At 38.0% G+C, this 24,484-nt stretch overlaps 1 protein-coding gene across 6 annotated transcripts in view; it reads left to right on the forward strand.

The window, feature by feature from the left end:
- WWP1 (WW domain containing E3 ubiquitin protein ligase 1) overlaps positions 1–24,484 on the forward strand; it is a 135,015-nt gene that overhangs the window by 19,565 nt on the left and 90,966 nt on the right. For 5 of the 6 annotated variants that reach the window (XM_051844599.3, XM_089335497.1, XM_051844597.3 and 2 more), the window contains 2 exons: positions 20,092–20,182; positions 23,977–24,115. In XM_051844599.3, coding sequence (XP_051700559.1) covers positions 20,113–20,182; positions 23,977–24,115 — 209 coding nt within the window. In that variant the 5' untranslated portion in view covers positions 20,092–20,112. Of the gene's footprint in view, positions 1–15,703; positions 15,800–20,091; positions 20,183–23,976; positions 24,116–24,484 lie in introns of those variants that run through there. The other variant, XM_051844600.3, reaches the window with a different exon arrangement.

Consider the following 24,484-nt stretch of genomic DNA (forward strand, 5'->3'; position numbering starts at 1 on the left):
AGATCTAGCTCTGTCTGCCTTTCAAATAAACATTTTTAAAAAAGATATATTTATTTATTTGAAAGAATTACAGAGAAGGGGGGAGAGATAGACATACAGACTGACTGAGAGAGACTGACTCTCATTTCCTGATTCACTCCCCAAATGGCCAGAACAGCCAGGGCTGGGCCAAACCAGCCAAAGCCAGGAGCCAGAAGCTTCATTTGGGTCTCCCATGTGGATGTAGGGGCCCAAGGATTTGGGCCCTCTTTCTCTGCTTTCCCAGGTGCATTAACTGAGAGCTGGATCAAGAGTAGAATGGACAAAACTCAAACCGGCACCAGTATGGGATGCTGACTTTGTAGACAGCAGCTTAACCTACCGTGCCACAGCACTGCCCCAAAATAAATTCTTTTTAAATAGTATGTTAAATTGGCTCTGATCATGTGTTTTCCTGTGACTGGAGCATTGCTGTGATGCAGAGCTAGATAGAAGGCAAGGAAGTTGAAGGAATTTTAAGTACTCAAGAGTCAAAAATTGAATAGAATTAGAATGAGAAGAAAATTAAGTTAAATACTTTGACTAATTATTTCTCTTGAATTTCTGTGAAGAAACTAAATTGAGTATGGAGAACTATGAAGTAGTAAATTGTAAGAAATTAATGAAGGGCCAGCGCTGTGGTGTAGCGAGTAAATTTACCGCCTGCAGTGCCAGCATCCATATGGGCACTCATTTGAGTCCTGGCTGCTCCACTTACTATTTCAGCTCTCCATTATGGCCTGGGAAAGCAGTAGAAGATGGCCCAAGTCCTTGGGCCGCTACACCCACGTGGGAGACCCAGAAGAAACTCCTGGCTCCTGGCTTTGGATTGGTGCAGTTCCGGCCATTGTGACCACCTGGAGGAGTGAACCAATGGATGGAAGACCTCTCTCTCTGCCTCTCCTCGTTTCTCTGTATAACTCTTTCAAATAAATAAATAAATCTTAAAAAAAAATTAACAGGCAGCAGTTGCAAATGTTAAGTTATAATCCTTTGGGAAAGCATAAGGTTAAATTCAGTGGGGCTTTGGTTACAGATTTAGGGACATGTTGTAACAATGTAAATGTTTGTTGCTTTGAAGAAGAAAAAGAAAATGTATATGTAAGTGATTGGTTGTGGAGTGATTTTGAGAGCAAGGCATTCAAAGAGTTTGGAAATGGTTAGATTTGACAATAAAGGAAATGCAGAGGTAGATGCCTGGTTCTTAGGATATTAAAATCGAGGGTTTTTTCTTTTGGTGCATTTTAGCATAAGGATTTTGTTTTTGTTGTTATTGTTGACATACTTTGAGATAACTCATTGTAAAGCAAAGGAATGTTTGAAGTTGTTTGAGAGGAATAAAATTCTAAAAATACAGTTTAATATAAACTCATTGTACCCAAGAAAAGGCAGGGGAGTGAAAAATAGAGTAAGAACAAATTTATGAAAAGGGGGATGTGAGGTATATATGGAAAAAAACAGAAAGGCCCAAACTTATGTTGCTGGAAAAGAAGTAAATGTTAGAGGATAAGTGAGAACAGGACAAAAGTTCTGAGGGAAAATTAATGAACTACCTCTGATTAAAAATGTGAAAAACTGAAATTGTGTAGAGGTGAACAAATAGAGCTGTATAAAAAATAATACCCTTCCAATGTAGAAATCTGCCAAATGGCAAAGATAAGCAAGAGAGAAAGGAACAAAGGCTATATAGAATAATTGGAAAATTTAATAGAATGACAGAAGCTTGCCTACTTATTGTTAATCTTGAACATAAATGGATTGAATTCCCCAGTTAAAAGATACAGGCAGGCAGAATGGATAAAGAGGGCCTAATGATAATACTGCCTACAAGAAACTTACTTCAATAGTAATGACAAACTGAAAACCAAAGAGTGGAAGGAGATATGCCATCAAAATGAAAAAAAACAAAAGCTAGCAGTGGGGGCGGGTATGTGGTACAGAGGGTAAGTTCCATTTGGGTTACTCTCTTCCCATGGAGGAATGCCTGGTTTGAATTCTGGCTATCCTTTGTCTACTCCCACTTCCTGCAAGTGTCTACTCTGGGAAGCAGCAGGTGATGGCTCGAGTACTTGGGTCCCTGCTGCCCACATGAGAGACCTGGATGGTGTCTTATACTCCTGGCTTTAGCCTGACCCAGCCTGGTTGTTGTGGGCATTTGAGAAGTTAACCATTGGATGAAAGATACGAAGATACCTTTCTCTACTCTGACCCTATCACTCTTTTTTTTTTTTTTTTAAAGATTTATTTACTTACTTGAAAGTCAGAGTTACATAGAGAGAGAGGAGAGGCAGAGAGAGAACGGGAGGTCTTCCATCTGCTGGTTTACTCCCCAGATGGCTGCAACGGCCGGAGCTGCACCGATCCAAAGCTAGGAGCTTCTTCTTGGTTTCCCATGCAGGTGCAGGGGCCCAAAGCCTTGGGCCATCTTTTACTGTATTCTCAGGCCATAGCAGAGAGCTGGATCAGAAGTGGAGCAGCTGAGACTTGAACCGGTGCCCATATGGGATGCTGGCACTGCAGGTGGCAGCTTTACCTGCTACGCCACAGTGCCAGCCCTGACCCTATCGCTCTCCCCCCACCCACCCACCTTTTTTAAAATCTCCCAGCAAAAGTGTAGGACTGGATAACTTCACTGCTGAATTTTACCAAACTTTTAAAGAAAAACTAGCACTAATTTTCATACTGTCACAGTATTGATAGGAAAAGAATCCTTCTAAACTCATTTTACAAGGCCAGCATTACCCTGAAAGTAAAAACTCGACAAGGATACAACAAATAGTTACGGACCAGTATCCTTGATGAACTTAAGAGCAGAAATTCTCTACCAAATACTAGCAAGTTGAATCTAACAGCACATCCAAATGAAGATACAACATGATAAAGTGGGATTTATCCTAGGACATAAGAATGGTTTAGCATACACAAGTAGGTAAATGCAATTTGTCATAAAAACAGAATGAAATATAAAAACTAAGTGACCACTTCAATAGGCACAGGAAAAACATTCAGTAAAATTCAACATGCATTCTTGATAAAAATCCTTTTAATAAAAATTAGATACAGAGAAAATGTACTTCAACATAATACCCAGAGCTTATATCATACTAACTAGGAAAAGTTGAAAGCATCAGGACCAAGACAAGGATTTCCACTTTGACCACTGTTATTCAGTATGTATTGGAAATCTTAGAGCAGTTAGGCAAGAGAAAGAAATAAACAGCATCCAGATACAAAAGCTGAAAGTCAAACTTTCCTCTTTTTGCAGATGACATGATTTTCTAATAAGAAAACCCTAAAGACTCCACAAAAAAATGGCTAGAACTGATATGAATTCATTTTAGTTGCAAGATACCAAATCACCAAAAGTCAATAGTTGTTGTTGTTTTTTTTTTGTTTTTTTTTTTTTTGTTTTTTTTTTTTTGACAGGCAGAGTTGACAGAGAGACAGAAAGGTCTTCCTCTGCCGTTGGTCCAATGGCCGCCGCGGCTGGCGCGCTGCGGCCAGCGCACCGCGCTGATCCGAAGGCAGGAGCCAGGTGCTTCTGCTGGTCTCCCATGGGGTGCAGGGCCCAAGGACTTGGGCCATCCTCCACTGCCTTCCCGGGCCACAGCAGAGAGCTGGACTGGAAGAGGAGCAACCGGGACAGAATCCGGCGCCCTGACCGGGACTAGAACCCGGTGTGCTGGCACCGCAAGGCGGAGGATTGGCCTAGTGAGCCGCGGCGCCAGCCAATAGTTTTTTTAATATACAAATAATGAAATTGCTGAGAAAGAAACTAATTTCATTCATAATAATTATAAAAATAAATAAAATGCCTAGATAGAAATTTAAGGAAGTGAATGATCTCTACTATGAAAATTACCATTAGGTCCCAAGATGGCATTTATAGTAACAGGATGATCTGAGTCATGCAAGACAAAATAGATAGTTAAAAAGGGGAGAAGATATATACTGGAGATAGAGCTGGGGGAAATCCTTGACAGGAAGCCAGGAGAGCAACAGAGACTCTACAGGTCCACTCTGAAAGAGCAGATAAGGGAAGGGACAGAGGCTTGGACCAGGGAGGTTGGCACCAGCCCCAAGCAGACCAGGTGAGAGGAGACATCACGGGTCAATGGAACTGCAAATAGCACAGGGAGGGAAAAACTGGCGAACTGCTTTTGACGTTCCACACAGGAAAAAAGAGAATATAGAGGAAAAGAGGTCTTGCACTCCCCCACACTTCACTTTCCCCCCATCCTGGACCTGCAGCTGGATGGGAGAAGCCATCTTGTTTGTTTACATATTTTTAATGTAAGCAGGGGACTGCCACCTTTGCCTCCCACCTACAGGCCCATCAATTGCAGGGGCCACCTCACCACACATCCCCACCCAGGAACGAGGACCACAACATTTCAGAAGAATTTCTTCCCCACCATGCAAGCTGTGCAACAAGGAGAAGTGAATATTGAAAGCTTGAACCTGCTCCATCCACCACAGGGAAATGAGCCAGGCTCTAGTAGGCAGGGCTTCATGCTTCCACTTGCAACACACAGACAGATAGCAGCTCATTACAGAGGGAAACCTCACCGTGAAAAATTCTCTACAGATTAGAGGTGCAGTTTGTTAAGCAGGGTGACATAACCCTGAACACACCAGAGTCTATCAATAGGGCATCCCAAAACTGTGAGGAAAAGGGCAGGTCATACCAGCAGAAGTGAACACCCTCCTCTAACCAAAAAACGAGAGAAAAGCTACAAACACCCATGGGGGCCTTATATAGAATACCTCCTCCACCCTGGAATACTGAAGAGAGAACTCAGAACTCCAGAACATACTTCTTGGAACTCCCTAAAAGTATAGATGTCCCACTGTATCACAAAGACACAAATTAAAGAGAAAAGTAATAAAAAAAAACACATGACAAAAAAAGGAAAAACCCTAAGAATAAGCAAGACACTAGTAGGACCCCAAAGGAACACTACAACTGTTCAATAATAGAAGGCGGAGATGAAGAGATCGAGGATATGCCAGAAACTGAATTCAGAAAATTGTCAGATTACTTAGAAACAATCTGAAGCAAATGCACCATCTAAATGAAAAGCTCTCCCAATAAATTGAGATATTAAACAGAAGGCAGAATGAAATATCAGAAATGAAAAATTCATAGATCAAATAAATAATGCGGTGGAAAGCCTAAACAACAGAATAGGTGAGACAGAAGAAAGAACATCAGGGCTAAAAGACTTCTGTAAATATTACAATTAGACCAAAAAATAAAAAGAAATTAGAAAACTAAAAAACATGGTTGGAGATCACAAGATACTGTCAAATGACTCAACATATGGATCCTAGGAGTTTCAGAAGGTGTGGAAAGAGAGAAGATTAGAAGGACTTCTTAATGAAGTAATAACAGAACACTTCCCCAATCTGGAGAAAGAAAGAGACATCCAAGTACAGGAAGTACACAGAACTCCCAGTAGACACAACCAGAAAAGATCTTCATCATGATACATTATAGTAAAACTCCTGACAGTAAAGCAAAAAAGATCCTAAAATGTGCATGAGAGAAACGCCAAATCACATTCATTGGAAACCTAATTAGACTCACTGCAGACTTCTCATCAGAAGCTCTACAGGTAAGGAAAGAATGATAAGATATATTCCAAGTCCTAAGAGAAAAAAAAACTGTCAACCCAGAATACTGTACCCTGCAAACCTCTCATTTATGAATAAAGGAGACATACATGACTTCCAAAACAAATAGAAATTGAAAGAATTTGTAACTACTTGCCCAGCCCTACAAAAGATGCTCAAGTATGTGGAACAGAACAGAAACACCAGAATCAATTCAAGCATTTACAGCAAACTTATATTTGACCAAGGAGCTAAAACCAAATCCCTGGAGCAAGGACAGTCTATTTAGCAAATGGTGCTGGGGAAACTGGATTTCAACATGCGGAAGAATGAATCAGGACCCATACCTTACACTTTACACAAAACTCTGTTCAAAATGGATTAAAGACCTAAATCTATGACCTGATACCATCAAATTACTAGAGAACATTGGAGAAACCCTGCAAGACATTGACATTGGCAAAGAGTTCTTGAAAAAGAACCCAGAATGGCTTGCGGGTTGGAGGGAGGTTATGGGGGGAAAACTGCTGTAATCCGAAAGTTACACTTTTGAAATTTATATTTATTAAATAAAAGTTTTCTTAAAAAAAAAAAAAAAACACAGAGACACAAGCAATCAAAGCCAAAATTGACAAATGGGATTACATCAAACTGAGAAGCTTCTGTACTGTAAAAGAAACACTCAGAAATGTGAAGAGGCAACCAACAGAATGGAAGAATTTTTTTGCAAACAAAGTAACTGATAGAGGATTAATAACCAGAATATATAAAAAGATCAAGAAAATGCATAACAACAAAACAAACAACCTAGCTAAGAATTGGACCAAGGACTTAGATATTTTTCAAAAGAAGAAATCCAAATTGCCAACAGACATGAAAAAAATGCTAAAGATCATTAGCTGTCAGGAAAATGCAAATCGAAACCACAATGAGGTTTCACCTCACCCTGTTAGAATGGTTTTAATACAGAAATCAACATACAACAAATGCTGGCGAGGATGTGGGTGAAAAGGTACCCCAAATTCACTGATGGTGGGAATCTAAACTGGGAAAACCACTGTGGAAGACAGTATGGACATACCTCAGAAATTTGAGTATAGACCTACCATACGACGCAGCCATCCCTCCTGGGAATTGACAGAAGGGAAATGAATTCAGCAAATAAAAGAGTTATCTGTACCTACTCCCATGTTTATTGCAGCTCAATTCACAGTAGGTAAGACATGGAATCAATCTACATGCGCATCAACTGAAGACTGGATAAAGAATTTATGGGATATATAATCTATGGTATGCTACACGGCAGTAAAAAAAAATGAAATCCAGTCATTTGCAACAAAATGAATAAATGGAAAACATCATACTTAGTGAAATAAGTGAGTCCCAAAGGGACAAATACCATATGTTCTCCCTGATCTGTGATAACAAATAGAGCACCTAAAGGTAAATCTGTAGAATGAAATTGACACTTTGAGAAGCAATGACTTGAACAGCCCTTGTCTTGACTGTTAAGGAACAGTGTTTTTTTTCTTCATATTATTTGTTGAACTCTTTACTTAACATAGAGTTAATCATATGTGTCTAAAATCAATTAAAATATACCTCATTAAAAAGTAAGCGGGAATAAGAGAGGGAGGAAGAAGCTTGTAACTGTAAAGCTGTATGGTTCTGTATATATCCCTGTGAACTTACTTCTAAGGGTATAGTTTAAAAACTTTCCATGGACCCCAAAATCCCATATTATTATTTTATTATTATTATTTAACAGGTAGAGTTAGACCGTGAGAGAGACAGAGAGAAAGGTCTTACTTCTGTTGGTTCACTCGACAAATGGCCGCTATGGCTGGTGCTGCGCTGATTCGAAGCCAGGAGCCAGGTGCTTCTTCCTGGTCTCCCATGTGGGTGCAGGGCCCAAGCACTTGGGCCATCCTCCACTGCCCTCCCGGGCCACAGCAGAGAGCTGGACTGGAAGAGGAGCAACTGGGACTAGAACCTGGCACCCAAATGGGATTCTGGCACCACAGGCAGAGGATTAACCAAGTAAGCCATGGGCCTACCCCCCCATATTAAGTTTTAAAGTGATTATATAGATAGGATTAACTGTTAAATGGATCATATAAATAAAATCAAGTGTCTGGTAATAATAATAAATAGAACTAAAAAGGAGAGAATTTTCCAACATGGAAAGCAGTCCACACAGCAGACTCACAGAATGACAGTAGCTCTAAACAGCACTCTGACCTCAGAATCAGCCCTTAAGGCATTCTGATCTGACTGAAAAGCCCTTGAGAGCATTTCAGGCATGGAAAGCCAAGACACTGTGGCTAAAAAATGTCATACATATATGAAGGATCTCTGTGAGTGAGACCCCAGTGGAATGAAATGGCCATCAAGGAATGATGTACTTTTCTCTGAAGGGAGGAGAGAACTTCCACTTTGCTATGGCCTTGTGTAAATACTGATAAGTTTTTTGGATTCAAAAGGCTCCCATAGCCTTGTTAGCTCATCTAAGACTTAGGTGATCATTGATGTCATACATAAGAGTGTTAATTTTAAATTAACAACAGTCACTATGCACTTACTTCCCATGAAAGACCTCTGTCCTCAATGAGTTAGGAGAATTAACTGTAAAACTTGTTCCTAGTTTGTGTGTGTGTGCACGCGTGCAAATTGTTGAAATCTTTACTTAGTTATAGAGTTGGTGTTTTGTGTTTAAAGATTATTGAGCCGGCACCACAGCTCACTAGGCTAATCCTCCGCCTTGCAGCGCCGGCACACTGGGTTCTAGTCCCGGTCAGGGCGCCGGATTCTGTCCCGGTTGCCCCTCTTCCAGGCCAGCTCTCTGCTGTGGCCAGGGAGTGCAGTGGAGGATGGCCCGGGTGCCTGGGCCCTGCACCCCATGGGAGACCAGGATAAGCACCTGGCTCCTGCCATCGGATCAGCGCGGTGCGCTGGCCGCAGCGCACCGGCCGCGGCGACCATTGGAGGGTGAACCAACGGCAAAAGGAAGACCTTTTTCTCTGTCTCTCTCTCTCACTGTCCACTCTGCCTGTCAAAAAATAAATAAAAATTAAAAAAAAAAGATTATTGATAATCTTAAGGGAGAATGGGACAGGGAGTAGAAGAGAGAGGAGGTGGAGTGGGAGTTAGGGAGGGAGGGTGGGTATGGTGGGAAGAATCACTATATTCCTAAAGTTGTACTTATGAAATTTGTACTCATTTATAAAAAGTTTCTTCGGGGAGAAAAAAATTAAAGAAAATTACTAAACACTGATGTAAACAATTGAAGAGAACGCACACAAAAATGGAAAGCAATACCATGTTTATGGATTCGGAGAATTAATAGTTAAAATGTCCATGCTATCCAAAATGATCTACAGATCAATGTAATTCCCATCAACATACTGATAACATTCTTCACAGAAATAGAAAAAAACACTAAAATGTGTGTGGTGCCATAAAAGCCTGGTAAGTCAAAGCAATCCAGAGTGAAAGGAACAAAGCTGGAGTCAGTACCTGACTTCAAACATACTGCAACGTACCCAAAGTAGCATGGTACTGGCATAAACACAGACATGTAGACAGATGGGACAGAATAGAAAACCCAGGAGTAAGTCAGTTTATTTACACCCAACTTGATTTTTGACAAATACAGCAAGATCATATGTTGGAGAAAAGAGATTCTCTTCAGTCAGTGGTACTGGGAAACTTGGACATCCAAATGCAAAATCATGAAACTAGATCTCTCTCTTTGAACTTACAAAAAATTAACTTAAAAGTAATCAGAGAATTAAATGTAAGACCCAAGATATGAAACAGGAAGAAGAAAAGATAGGAAGAAACAGAACATTGTTGTGGGCAAAGATTTTTTTGGACCAGGTCTCAAAATCACAGGAAACAAATGTAAAGATTGATCAGTTGGCTTAAATCAAATGAAAAAGCAAAGGAAACAATGAACAGTAAGGAGACAACCTACAGAATGGGAGAAAACATTTGTGAAGTATTCGTTTGACAAAAGATTAATTTTGTGAACTTATAAGGAACAGAAAAAAAATTAGCTGATTTAAAAGTAGAAAAATGACCTGAATAGAATTTCTCAAAAGATGATTTACAAATGGCCAAGATGATTATGAAAACATTGGTCAGCATAACTAAGCATTAAGGAAATGTAAATCAGAACAACAATTAGATATCTTACCTCAGACTGACTTTTATGAAAAAAAAAAAAAAACTGGGGTGAACATTGGCTTGTTAAGATGCTGGTTAAGACATCTACATCTTCTATGAGAGTGCCTGAGTTTGATTCTCAGCTCTGGCTTATGTTGCAGCTTCTTGGCAGTGCAGATGCTGGGAGCCAGCAGGTGATGACTTGAGAAGTTGGGTCCTTGCCGCCCGTTTGGGAGTCTTGGATTGAGTTCCTGGCTGTTGCCCAGGCCCTAGTCCTTACCATTGTGGACGCTTGGAGGAGTGAACAAGCAGATGGGAGCCTGTGTTTTCTGCCTGTCTGTCTGTCTCTGCCTCTCAAATACATTTTTCAAAAGAGAAAAAATAACACATGCTGGCAAGGATGTGGAGAAAGGGAGTCCCCTATACACTGTTGATCGGAATGTAATGGAAATAGTATGGTATTTCTCAGAAAACTACAACTCATTCCTCTAGTGGGTATATGAGTCTATATTCAAAGGAATTAAAATCAGTATGTTGAAGAGACATCTTCACTTATATTTATTACAGCTTTATTCACAATAGCCAACATATGGAATGAATTAAGTACCCATTGATAGAGGAATGGATACTGAAAATAAACAGTGGAATATTATTCAGCCATAGAAAGGACTGAAACTCTGTCATTTGCAATAACATGGATAGGAGTAGACATTAAGGAGTAGACATTAAGCTAAGTGAAATAAATCAGCCTCAGAAAGACAATTCCTTATTCTCATATATACAAGAGTAGTAAAGTAAGTTGTGGAAAATGGTATTAAGAGATGAGTTTGGGGGCCGATGTTGTAGCATAGTGGGTTAAGCCACTACCCGTAGTACTGGCATCCCATATGGATGTTGATACTAGTCCTGGCTACTTCAAGTCCAGCTCCCAGCTAATGGGCAGTGAAAGCAGCAAAGGATGGCCCAAGTGCTTGGACCCCTACACCCACGTGGAAGACCTGGAGGAAGCTTCAGGCTCCTGGCTTGGGCCTGGCCCAGCCCTGGCTGTTATGGGTGTTTGAGAAGTAAACCGGTGGATGAATCTTTCTCTTTCTCTGTAACTCTGCCTTTCAAATCAGTAAATAAATCTTTTTTAAAAAGTTGAAGAGATGAGTTTGTTTTGGTGCAAAAAAAAAAATTGAAATCTGTACCTATTTTCTTTATAATACACATTTTGACAGACTTTTTGAAGACTCCGCATATGAGGATGTGAACAGTTGATTTCATAGAAGTAGAGAACCGATTATGGTTACCAAGCCTGGGAAAGGTGTGAGGGAGGAAAGAAAGGAGGGAGTATGGTTAATACAGGGATGTGTTAGTATATGAAGAATAACTTAACAGTGTTCTATCAGGCAACTGTGGTTGGCAAGTTAATAGAATATTTCAAGATAGTTTATGAAGAGGATTTTGAATGTTACCAACACAAAGAAATGATAAGTGTCTTTGGTATTAGATATGCTAATTACCCATTATATGTTGTATTCATGTGTTGAAATGTCATACTGTACCCATCAATATGTACAATTACTATGTGTCAATTTAAAAAATTGAATATTAATACTGACTTAAAATTTGGCATTTTTGAAGATAAATACATTTTTCTCATAAAAAATAATTTTCATGATTCTTCCTGACAGAGCCATACTCATATATTGTGCACTAAAAGGAACTTTGAAATTGACTGAAAAATACAGAAAAGTGGATAAGAGGAAGATGAGGTTATTAGATTCTGTGATAAGGTAGGCATTCTGTGAAATCAACACCCAGGGCCAGCATTGTATTGTAGCGAGTTAAGCCACTGCTGCACTGGCGGCATCCCATAGTGTGCCAGTTTGTGTTCTGGCTGCTCCAGTTATGATCCAGCTCCCTGCTAATGCGCCTGGGAAAGCAGAGGAATATAACCCAAGCACCTGGGCCCCTGCACTCACGTGGGAGAGTTGAAAAAAGCTGCTGGCTTTTGCTGGGCCCAGCCCTGGCTGTTGTGGCCACTTGGGGAATGAACTAGTGGGTGGAAATCTGACTCTGTTTCTCTTTCTTTTTTTTTTTTTTTTTCTCTCTCTCTAACTCTGCCTTTCAAAAAAATAAATAACCCTTTTAAAAAAATAATTAACACTCAACCTGTAGACAGGTTAAAATGTACCATAGGGATAAGTGTTTGGCCCAGTGGTAAGATGCTCATGTCTCATGGATTTGACTTCTGGCTTTGGCTCCCAATTGCCATATTTTCTGCCAGTGCAGACCCTTGGATGAGATCCGAATTGAGTTCTTGGCTTCTGGCCCTGACCAATATGAACATTTAAGGAGTGATTCAGGGAATGGAAGCTCTCTGTATGTCTCTTCTGTCTCTGCCTCCACTGCCATTCTCTCTTTCTCTCATGATTTAGAAAAAAAAGATACCCATGAATCTTCATTTTTACTCATTTTAAGGTAGTTTGTGTAAGTACTTTTCAAATCACTGGAATGGTACAGCTTGGAAGTGGTATACTTTTTCACCTAGTGAAACGCTTGTAAATTATTAGGCAGTGACATTTCTGTGTATTGGGGTTAAGCAGATTATTTCGTGACAAGAAAACTCATCTTTATTTGCCCTTTGGCAGATATTGCAGGTCGCTGGAATGGTAGAGTTTACAGATGTTGTTTTTTACTCGGTGGCATACTTGGAAATTATGGGGATGTTGATATTACAGTGTTTTGGGTTTAAGTTGATTACTAGTGATATTTATAAAGATCAGTGTGAACAATAGAGCTTTATGAGAAGTCAGCTAGCTTCTATCCCAAGCAGTTGAAAGGATACATTGAGAACTTAATACGAACTTTATTTGAAGATACAGAGCAAAGGCACAGTGGTTAGAAACAGATCCTAGAAAGAGTATCCTTATGGGATGTGGAATACAAATGAAAAATAATGTTAATATTACATGAATGCTAATGCTAATAATAAATAATGTCAATATTAAAAAATAAATGCTAATAAATAAATACTGCTAATAATAATAATGCTAATACAAATGAAAAATAATGCTAATAATGGTAAAATTGGCAAGAGTTATATTTAATCCCATTTCTGTGCTGTACTTTATATGAAAATTTGAAACTGTGAAGTACTGTTGAAATGTGAAATAGTAATGCCAGTTGGTGCTAGTAGGAAGAGCTGAGGGGCTGGAGTCCCTGAGTTAAGGGGACAAATACTCCAAGAGTAGAGTGTACCATGGCAGTAATGAGTAGATAGTGCCCATCAAGTCCAGGATGGTCTCATTTGTGCTAGTGAGCAGAATGGAGATCAACCAGATACAAGGCTGGTGAGCTGCTGGCATAGATGCTGAGGCTATGAAGTGAAGTAGGGAAGAACAGTAGGATTGTTAGGAAGTTTGTGTAGGAAGATGGAAATGTCTTCCATTTGCATGAGTCAGTGGTGGGGATGACTTGGAGAGTTTGCTAATGATTCTGGGGGTTAAAAGAGTGGGCACGGAGAACTCTCTTACTTCTCCCTCTTCCTTTGTCCCAGTATGTAGTCTCAGTGTTATGATCTAGAGCCCTAAATGATGAGTGTTTTCTCTGAAATTGATTTTTCTCCTCTTTGAATTTGTAGGTCATGCTGAAATGAAAAATGTAACAGAATTGTGCTTTGTTATGACAGAATTCCACTAGCCTAATTTTTTTGAGATACTTCAAAAACACTATCTAGGCATGAGAACCATTATATTGTTATAGAGGTTATCAGATATCCCAGTTTCCCCAGACCTGAGATGTTGCTCAATAGGCAAGGCTAAAACTTGAATGTTCTGGGCAAATGAATGAGTTGGTCATTTTCGTATGGGTACTGTCCCATTTTACATGTTCATTGCAATGATCAATAATATATTGCATAAATTATCTATATAGATGTAATATTCCCATACTGCTTAAAATTATATCCCAATTTTATAGTTTACATTTTAATATAATATTTAACTTTTTTGCTATACTTTTGACTCTTAGATATATTAGGAGGAGAGAGGCTTCTTGGTTCATCAATATTTATCTTTGTCACATTCATTGAATTTTAAATTTTGTTGTGTTGATATGGTAGTTTTCCTAGATGCAGGCTTTTCAACTATTTGAAAAGCCTACATTTATTGTTCTAAACTTCTTTAGTACCTGCTATATACCATTGTATTCTGTTACTGAGTGGTTTCTTGTATATGGTCTTTAAAACTGGACTCTATTAAAACTATGACTTTCTCTCCTATCATTTTTTTAATTTTGCCATATCTGCTTTACAGGCTAGGCACTCAATAAAATGGCTCTTAATTGATCTAGCCAGATAGATATGTGACAGTATTTATCTGGCTTTTCAAAGTGTTAATACTATCTGTAGTATGCAGAATGAATCAGAGTATTTATTCCTTTTTTTAAAAAATTGCTTCTGACTTAAGAATGACATCTTGAAGTAAGTATACAATTAAGACAGATCTAAATGAGGTTTTGATAGATAACTTCAGACCACTAGAAATGCAGTTTATTATATGCATTCAGGACCCTCTTCTGTTGATTACAGTTGAATGATGATGATCCATTATACAACCCTGTGGCATTTTTAAAATGTTGAACTGTACATATGAACTTAGATAAAACTAACCATGTCCTCTGAGCGGAAGGTATGACTTCAGTTTATTTGGCTGAGTAATCAATTTGCTTTGAAGTTTGTTGAAACTCAGACTTTGTTTTTATTTCTTTGTCCCCACTCACTTTCTACATTTCTGAACCTGAATTGAACTTGCAGGTCCTTTCTCTTATATTTTAAAGAGCAGGGACAACTGGAAAGCATACCATCATGCAGATTGTTGTCTTTGTGGGTTTGTGCTAAGCACAGTGTTAGTACTGGTCAGCAGAAGTTGATCAACACCTTCTAAAATTCCTGTCAGTGTTTATCTACAGTATCTCCTCAGTGAACAAGCCCATTGTCTTTCAGTATAACATGATGTGAATGATTTTGTTTTTCCTATTCTACTGATACAGCCAATGAGCCATGGAAAAGTTAACCTGATCACACAGTTCTTAAGTGCAGAAATGAGATCCAAATAGTCTTAATTCAGAATTGGGTCTCAAAGACTGCCATATAGTTTCCCCACATTTCTCTTCTGCCTTTCCTTGTCATAGCAGCTGTATCCACCTAGATTTTTAAATAGGAAATTGTGTGTGTGTTTAATTTGAGAGAGAGAGAGGATGCATGCATGTGTGTGTACCTCTCCATTAGTTTACCCCCCAAATGCCTGCAATGGCAGGGACTGTACCAGGCCAAAACTGTGAGCCGAAATCTTAATCCAGGTTCTCCCATAAAAGTGGCAGGAATCCAGTTGCGATTTTTCAGGTTTCTTGTTCTTTGGAATGCTCAACCATGACATAGTCATCTGGTCAAAGACCTTGTACATATCCTAAGTTTCTTCCTTCTTTTGACCAATGCCCACTGTCTTAAATCTGATTAAACATCTGTCAGTTATTTTTTCCAAAATGCTATTCTCATTATTGAAATCCTTCAGTATGTATCGGTTACCTTTAAGATAAACTTTGAAGTAAAATGCAGGGTATATTTAGAATATATACTATATTTAGAATATAAACTATTCCGTAGAAGTCTTCGCTGTTTGCCTGTTAGCCTTACCACCTTACATTGTCCCTGTGTTCTATTGTCCAGGCATCCCAGTAGTTCTTTGGATGCTACATACTGTCTCTGTTACAGTTCACTCAAAGGTTATCTTGGTGAATCCTTCCTTATCCCTGTGGGTTGGGTTGTCTACTTTGTTGTCTCCTGTGCCCCAGTTGTACCAGTTTATATTTTGCTTCTATTTTGCTAACTGTCACGTTGAAATGTATTTGTTTACAGGGTTATCTCCTCATCAGACTATGAGCTCCTTGAAAGAAGGAATCGTGTCTTACTCATCTTTGTATCCCCAGAGTCTACCACAGTTCCTGATACGTAGTAAGTGATTAACACATTTTTTAAAAAACTATACTTAACGGTCAGACTCACCCTGGAAAGCAGCAAGTGAAAACCCAAGTACTTGAGTCCCTGCCTCCCATGTAGGAGACCTGGATTGAGTTCCAAGCTTCCAGCTTTAGCCTGACCCACTCTGGCTTTTGCAGGCATTTTGGGAGTGAACTAATGAATGGGTGGTTTCTGTCTGTCTCTTTTTTTCTCTCTGCCTTTCAAATAAATAAATGTATGAGTGAAGATTAAAAAACCATATTGATAGCAGCATAGACCCTTGATATAATGAAAATGCACTTGATATTTGTCTTCCTTATCTGCAAAATCAGTAGCTCCAGTTTAATATTGAGAACAGCACCAGATAAATCCCAGTAGAGAGACATTTTACAAAATATGCAAATACTAGTCTTCAAAATTTTCAAGGCCATTAAAAATGAGGAAAGTCTTGAGAAACTCATTGTCCAGAGAACCTAAATGAAACATGGCAACTAAGTTAAGTGATATTCTGGATGGGGTCCAGAATAGAAAAAGAATATTAGGTAACAATTAAGGAAACTTGAATAAACTATGAACTTACATTGAATTTGGTTCATTTATTATGACAATTGTAGCATACTAATATAAGATACTTGGAGAAACTGGGTATGGATCTATGAGAACTCTGTATTACCTGTGCAGCTTTTCCAAATCTGAAACAGATAAAAAATTTATTTAAACAAATTTTATCTGATTATTTTTCAAATGTACAGTCTAATTTTTATAGACTTTTCTCGCTTGGTCATATTTTATTTTTTATTGTGAAAATTAGTTTATAAAAGTTTTTATTTGATAATGATAATATTTAAAGCCCTGGAGAGGTCAGATTATTGTTTTTTGCTTCTGACTCACTCATGATGGTTTGTTTTCTACGAAATATGTGTTTTTAAATAAAAGGTTTAGATTTAGTTGCTTTTCATTTTGGGTAATCTCAGTGACTTAAATTGTGATATCCTCCTGAGAACATATATTCATTCTCAATCATATTCTGTCTCTGTTTCTCTCTTTCTCTCTCTGTCCCCCCCGTATACACAAATACACACATGCATATACACAGATGTGTGTGTGCATGGCATCTGTTGAATTTTGGGGGATACTGCTAACTTGAACCCTAGTTTAGTGTGGGGATCTGAGCTCCCTCACCTTGCAGCAGGCCCAAGGCCTTGTCTTTTGATCCCAATACTCCTATCAGCGTCCATATCCAGGGAACAGTGTAATTTTTATTTTCTGTTTTTTTTTTGTTTTCTACCTACCATTCTTTTCTGTTATTACAACTCAATTATTAGTTTTTTGGCTACTAGATGGGGTATTATCAGGCTTAATAATTTCCTATACTTCTTAAGAATGTAATATTGCTTGAAAATAGTGCATTTGTTTTCATTTATCCAGGACCTGTTTATGTTAAAGCAGGAAGGCCATTGAGAATGTCTAGTAGGAGCAGGCAGTTGGACAACCATTGAGACATTGATATCCCATATCAGAGTGGCTGGATTTGAGTCCTGATTCTGTGTTTTTGATTCCAACTTCCTGCTAATGTGCAGCATGGAAGGCAGCAAGTGAAAGTTAAAGTGTTGAGTCCCTGCCTCTCTCAGTGAAGACCTGGATTGAGTTCTAGGCTCCTGGCATCTACCTGGCCTGGTCCCAGGTATTACGGGCATTTGGGTAGTGAACCAGCAGATGGATGATCTCTCTATCTTTGTCTCTTTTCTGTCTTTGAAATAAAAACATGAAACAAATGGTATGTTTATTAAAAACAGCCCAAAATATCTAGTCTGCTAGAAATTGAAACCTTCAATTTTCAGTGACTTGTTATTGTTCATTGATTATTTAAGAGTTCTGTTTTCATTTGTTTTTTTAAAATGAATATGATAGTGATGATAGTGGATTACTCTCAGATATAATCCTTGAGCCTGTTTTCTCATCTGTAGAATCAGAGCATTGGCTTGAATAATCTTAGAACATGTGAATACGGTAGGCATTTAGTACAGTGGTTAAAATGCCACTTAGGATGCTTACACACCCTGGGAAACAGCAGATGATGGCTCAAGTAGTGGGGTTTGTGCTGCCCACATGGGAGACCCAGATTGATCCAAGCTTTGTCCTGACCAGAACCCAGCCGTTGTGAGCTGTTGTGGGCATTCAAGGAATGAACCACCTGAAGGGGAGATCTCTGTCTTCCCTGTCTCTCTATCTCTACCTTTCAATTAAATAGAAATAACTTTTTAAAGAAATTAATTAATTAGTTATAATTAGTTAATTAATTTGAAAGAAGAAATTAATTAGTTAATTAATTAATTTGAAAGGCATAGTTACAGAGAGAGAGAGGCAGAGGCAGAGAGAGAGATCCTTCACCCACTGATTCATTCCCCAAAAGGCTATTATGGCCAGGACTAGGCCAGGCTGAAGCCAGGAGCCAGGAGCTTATTCCCGGTCTCCCACATGGGTACAGGGCCCAAATACTTGGGCCATCTTCCGCTGCTTTCCCAGGCACATTAGCAGGTTGCTGGATTGGAAGTGGGGCAGCCAGGAATTGAACCGGTGCCCATATGGGATGCTGTTGCTGCATGTGGTGGCTTAATCTACTGTACCACAGTGCTGGCCCCTAGAAATAAATTTGAAAAGAAAAGGAACCCCTGAATATATGTTACCTAAAATCAGTTAACCGTATAGTAAATAGCTGTTTATCTTTCAATTTTTTTAAGATTTATTTATTTATTTGATAAGCACTGTCACAGACAGAGGAAGAGACAGAGAGAAAGGTTTTCTATCTGCTGGTTCACTCCCCAAATGGCAACAATGGCCAGAGCTGAGTCAATCTGAAGCCAGAAGCCAGGAGCTTCTTCCAGGTCTAATGGGTGCATGTGCCCCCATGTGGGTGCAGGGTCCCAACCACTTGGACTGTCTCCTACTGCTTTCCCAGGCCATACCAGAGAGCTAGATCAGAAGAGGAACAGCCGGGATATGAACTGGCGCCCATATGGGATGCTAGCAGAGGCCTATCCTACTATGTCACAGTGCTGCCCCCAACTGCTGTTTATCTTGTCTTTTACCTTCAAACATATAATACATGGCAATTATAAGTAAGTGAAGGGAATATAATGATGTTAGAGTGTTAGATCTCTGAATTTGGTTAAAGGCTCTTAATGGAACATTGGAAAGATGAAAAATGAGGGAAAACCAAGGTAAACGTTAATATTCATTCATATTTCTCAGTGTTTCCCAAAATATCCCACTTTATCTTTAGTAGGTTAAAGTGTATAGAAGTTCAGCCTTAAGATAGATTTATTGTTTATTTACATGTTTATTGAGTTTCTTATTTGAAAGGCAGAGAGGGAGTCATCTATACACAGAGAAGAAAAGAGAAAGAGAGAGGGAGAACAAGCTTTCATTCACTGGTTCACTCCCCAAATGGCCACAAAAGCAGGGCTGGGCCAGGATCTAGGAACTCCATCCAGGTCTCCTACACGGGAAGCAGAAACCCAAGTACTTGGGCCATGATCCACTGCCTTTTCAGCAGGAGGCTGGCTTGGAAGTGGAGCATCTGGGACTTTTAACCAGCAGTCTGATAAGGATGCTGGTGTTGCAAGAGATAAATTAAGCTGCTACACCACAACGCCAGTCCCTAGAACTTCATCTTTGAGCTATTTTTCATGCAGAAGAAAGCTGAAGTAGCTCTGCTTTGTATTTTATTTAAAAAGTAAACTGGGGCAGAAGTCTATGGAGCAGAACTTAAAAAAATTAGAAAAAGAAACCTGTAAGATTTACTAGGAGCAGAACAACTAATTCCATTTATAAACTAAGGTTAGATATTAAATTTAAAATTTTTTAATAAAGGACATTGTTGAGACAGTTGATAACTAGAATATGAACTATAGATTGGATAATAGTTAGGTACTAAATTCCCAAATTGATCATTGTACTTTGATTAAGGATATTTTTCTTATTAGGAAATACACACGTAACTTTTTAAGTGTAAACGGACAGTATCCTCAGGTTGTTCAGATTATAAACATAATAAATATATAAAATTTATTCATTTAGAAGTTTATTCATGTCAGCATGTGACTCTGAATTCTTAGTGTTATTGTTTATTGCCTAGGTGGACTCAGATACTGTTTTTATTGCCCGTATTCTATATTTATAATCCTGTCTTAATTTTAAAAGTAGGACAACTGTCCCAACAGTTATATTCATCTTGAAAATTACATTCTTTTGCCTGACTAATGAATAAATTATCCCTTTTATAGGTTTATGCTGAATTTTGGGACATGGCCACTGCTTCACCAAGGTCTGATACTAGTAATAATCACAGTGGAAGGTTGCAGTTACAGGTAACTGGTAAGTTATTTTCATTATAACTTTATTTAATATGGCGAGTCCCTGGTAAATCTTCCTTTTGAATGCCTGATTCAGCAGACATCTTCCATAAGTATCATTTCTTTTGGAGTTATGTACTCTTTAGGTCTCATATACTATTATGCGCATTTGTTGTAGCAGACCTCAAAGGTAGATGTCCTCTAAAATTATTTTGTTCATTCAGTCAATGTTTATTGAACCTCTTAAAAGATTTATATCTCCTTTGTGGTGGGAGAATTTGGGTTTTTGAATAATGGTATCTAGTTCATTGAAAATGATTAATAGGATAGGGCAGGATCCTGAAAGCCACCTTTTTTCATTCATTTAGCCATTTGTCTAATCATTTAGCAATTATTTGTTAAGAGGGAGTCCATGTATGAAAACACAAGACTCTGGTTCTCTAAAAATTCACTGCATAGTGGGTAAAGGAGATTTTGTGTGTGGGGGGGGGGCAGTTACCATGCAAAGTAATCTCTAACTAGGTTCCAGTGGCAGGATGGATTGGCAGCAAAGAGCATTTGAGGGAGAGGAAACAGCATCTGCAAAAGCAAGGAGGAACTTGGTCAGGAGGTTTTAGATAATTTATTCTTACTGGTTGAAATACATGATTGAGAGAAGAACGGTTCTTAGGCCAGCAATTTTATCTACTTCTAGGAATTTATGTTGAAGGTATTTAATCATTTAAAAAGACAACAGACTGGCAGTGGAATTATGGACAATGAAATGGAATGAATTAGCCAGGCTTCAAGAGCTGGTGTTAAGTGAAAAAACAAAGATGTGTTAAAAAAAAAAAAAAGAAATTAAAGGATTAGATGCAGCTGTGTGGTTAGAACATTAGAATAGAAGGAAACCGATTATAGTTTCTGTGGTTCTCATTACTGTGAGATTGTTTCTAGGAATTTTCTGTGAACATAGTTTGGAAATGTTTATTATCCTGAAAGCCGAAAAAAGAAAAGTAAAACTCTTGAGTTCACACTTAAACTTCCAATTCAGAATTATAACTCTAGGCTCTAAATACATTTTTCCATTAAAAGGAAAAACAAAGATACTTTAACTTGATTCAGTTTTGCATTTGTATCTTTCTTAACCCTAAAATCTTGATTCTAAGTGACACTAACATAATTTTATCTGTTTTTTCTGATATATTCAGAACAGTTTCAAAATAACATTTATATTACTCAAAACAGCAGGTCCCCTTTCTTGCAGTTTAAAATTTCTTTGTGAGTTTCCTGCCCTTAGAATATAGTTAGAATACATATTTCAAAGTATTTTAAAATTAGCCAATTCTCCATTTGATTATGCTACCAACTTGATAGACAGGTTCATTGTTTTCAGTTATTTATTTATTTGCTTAATTTTGTTTTATTTCCATGTAAAACATTTATGTAGTTCCAGAGTGAAGATCAAGCACATTTAGAAAGGTCTGCCTACTCAGTTTCCTCCTTTCCACTTCTTGCCCTTGTTCTTAGTTTTCGTTTATCTTTCACTTCTTTTTTGAAAATATGAGGGTACTTTAAAAAGCTTATGGAAAATGGTATTAAAAAGTAAGTTTGTTTTGGTCTAAAAAAGTTTGAAATCCATGTATATGCTGGGGGAGACTTCAAAAAGCTCATGGGAAATATATATTCAAGAAAAACTATGTATGGATTTCAAATTTTTGTAAAGGATCTCTGGCCAATGTACTTGAGGTGTACTTTTCCTTATCATGTTGACTCATGTATGAGAGTTCTTAGTTGGGGCCAGTGTGATGGCATAGCAAGTAAAACTGCAGCCTGCATGGCTGACATCTCATATAGGTAACAGTTGGAGTCCTGTCTGCTTCACTTCCTGTCCAGCTTCCTGCTAATGGCCTGGGAAAAGCAGCAGAAGATGGCCCAAGTACTTGGACGTATGCACCCACGTGGGAGACCTGACAGAAATTCTGGCTTCGGCCTGGCCCATTCCCAGCCATTGGGACCATTTGGGGAGTGAACCAATGGATGGAAGATCTCTTTCCCTCTCTCTAACTCTGCCCTTCAAGTAAATAAATAAAACTTTTTTTAAAAAAAAATTAAAGAGTTTTTAGTGGCAGAAACGAAAACCTGATATGGCTAATTTAAACTCGAAAGGAACTTACTGAAGTCGAGGGAAACAGTTGGAAAACAGTTGTGGACTAAGGGGTTCTAAGTAGTCAGGTAATCCCACTACAATGTTTCTCATTTTATACATCAGTTACTGCTCTTCTTTGAGATACAGTGATGCTTTTGGGAGACATTGGACTTGGATCTGTGCTAAATGGCACCACAATTTAGTATCTTGCTTTTGTATTCTTTTCTGCTTGCCTTTCTTTCATTTTTGTAGGGCTAATTTTTTAGAATTAAAATGCATATTAAAACCCGTAATCTTGTTCCTACTCCTGATTTATCAATGAGAGAACTCTAGGAATGTCCATCCCTGTGCTGTTTCCTTCTTGAATGTGAATAAGACCCACATATACTGAGGGAAACAGCAGTTTTATCCGGATAGAAGAATTTGATTGGGTAACTTTTTGTAATGCTTTGAGTTTTACAAAGACCTTGATAGTAACACTTCAGTCTAACAGAGAACACCCTTTGATTGCCCTATTTTGCTAATACTTAACCAGTAGTATTTGCTTTGAACCTCTCTTGTTAGTCCTCAGGTATTGAAGACAAATACTGTGCTTCTGAAGCATTTATCACATTGCATTTCAAATGTTTGTGTGACAATTTGAATTACTGCTGTTCTCTTACATAGCTTGTTCTTTTTCATTTCTTAATAATCCCATGTGTATGACAGTGTGGGAGGCTGTCCCCTTCTGACTTGACTGTTTAAGGGTAACTGATTACAGAGAAGATCTTGATAAGTGGTTGATGCTGCTTGGTAGTCAGTCTTCTGTCCTTTAAATATGTAACCCCCATAGTTCCTGTTTGGATTAGTAGTTCTAAATATTATTTAAAATCAAATGTTTAGCCTAAATTAGTTTCTTTAAATCTTTGGTAAGTGAGAATTAAAATTCACTTTCTCTAAATGATTAGAATTAACTTATTTAGTAATGACATTTTTATTTTTTAAAAGTTTTTATTTGAAAAAGCAAATACTACTTTCTTGGAGAGGAAGAAAACAACTTTCCATGTAAAACATTAAAGCATTTTTTTAAAGTGATACAGTTACGTAATTTCAGAAAGGTAACTTATAAATACTATCTAGCAGGAATGTTAATGCAGTGAAGTGCTAAGGCATGCCACAACATGGATGAACCTAGAAAGCATTATGCTAAGAGAAAGAAGGCCATCATAAAAAAGAACAATGTATTATATGGTTCCACATATGAAATATCCAGAATAGGTAAATCTGTAGATACAAAGATTAGATTAGTTGTTGCCTAGGGCTGAAGGTGAAGAAAGTGTGTTTGAGTAAACAGAAAGGTGACTGCTTAATAGTATGAGGTTTCTTTTTGGTTAATGAAAATGTTTTAAAATGGGATTGTGGTTTTGGCTGTACAACTCTGAATATGTTAAAACCATTGGCTTGTACAGTTTAAATTGGTGAGTTTTATGGTATGTGAATTATGTCTCAATAAGCCTATTGCAGAAAAACTCACATGGCTCTTGGGCATTTTCAACAGTATCCCCCACCTCCTTTTTATTGCATCTTCATTCTGTCAATGAGAAGTGTTCTACTTGCACAAGCAAGAAATATGGTCTTTGACTGATTTGTTAGTACTCTTATCTATGAATATCCGTTAGACTATATAATGATTATAATTTTTCTCTTAGTTTCTAGTGCCAAACTAAAAAGAAAAAAGAACTGGTTTGGAACAGCAATATATACAGAAGTAGTTGTAGATGGAGAAAGTAAGAAAACAGCAAAATCCAGTAGTTCTTCCAATCCTAAATGGGATGAACAGCTAACTGTGTAAGTATCTTACGTAAAGACTGCAATCTCTTGAAAAGGGAAAGTGCTTCTTGGAATATATTTTCTTTTTTGTAGGATATCTTCAAAGTAATGAGTCCCCTTTACCTCGGGCTGTTTAAAGTATGAAGAGATTTTTGGTTAATTTTCATTCTGTAAAAGAGGTAGAATAGTAATTCTTATTTTTCTTTCATAAACTCTATGTAACCATTATTTTCTCTGAATATCTTTGTATAGAAATAAATAGGGTCAAAGAAAGCAGTTATCCTTAATTTGGGGATTTCTAAAATATAATGGGGTACAGATTGGATTAAGGTGATGGAGTAGGGAGGAAGCTTGCTGCTCTAGTCTAGGACAAGATATTTTTTAAAA

Source organism: Oryctolagus cuniculus, chromosome 6 (assembly GCF_051225735.1).
Source record: "Oryctolagus cuniculus isolate XC-2025 breed Fujian yellow rabbit chromosome 6, ASM5122573v1, whole genome shotgun sequence".
In the NCBI taxonomy this organism is placed as follows: Eukaryota; Metazoa; Chordata; class Mammalia; order Lagomorpha; family Leporidae; genus Oryctolagus; species Oryctolagus cuniculus.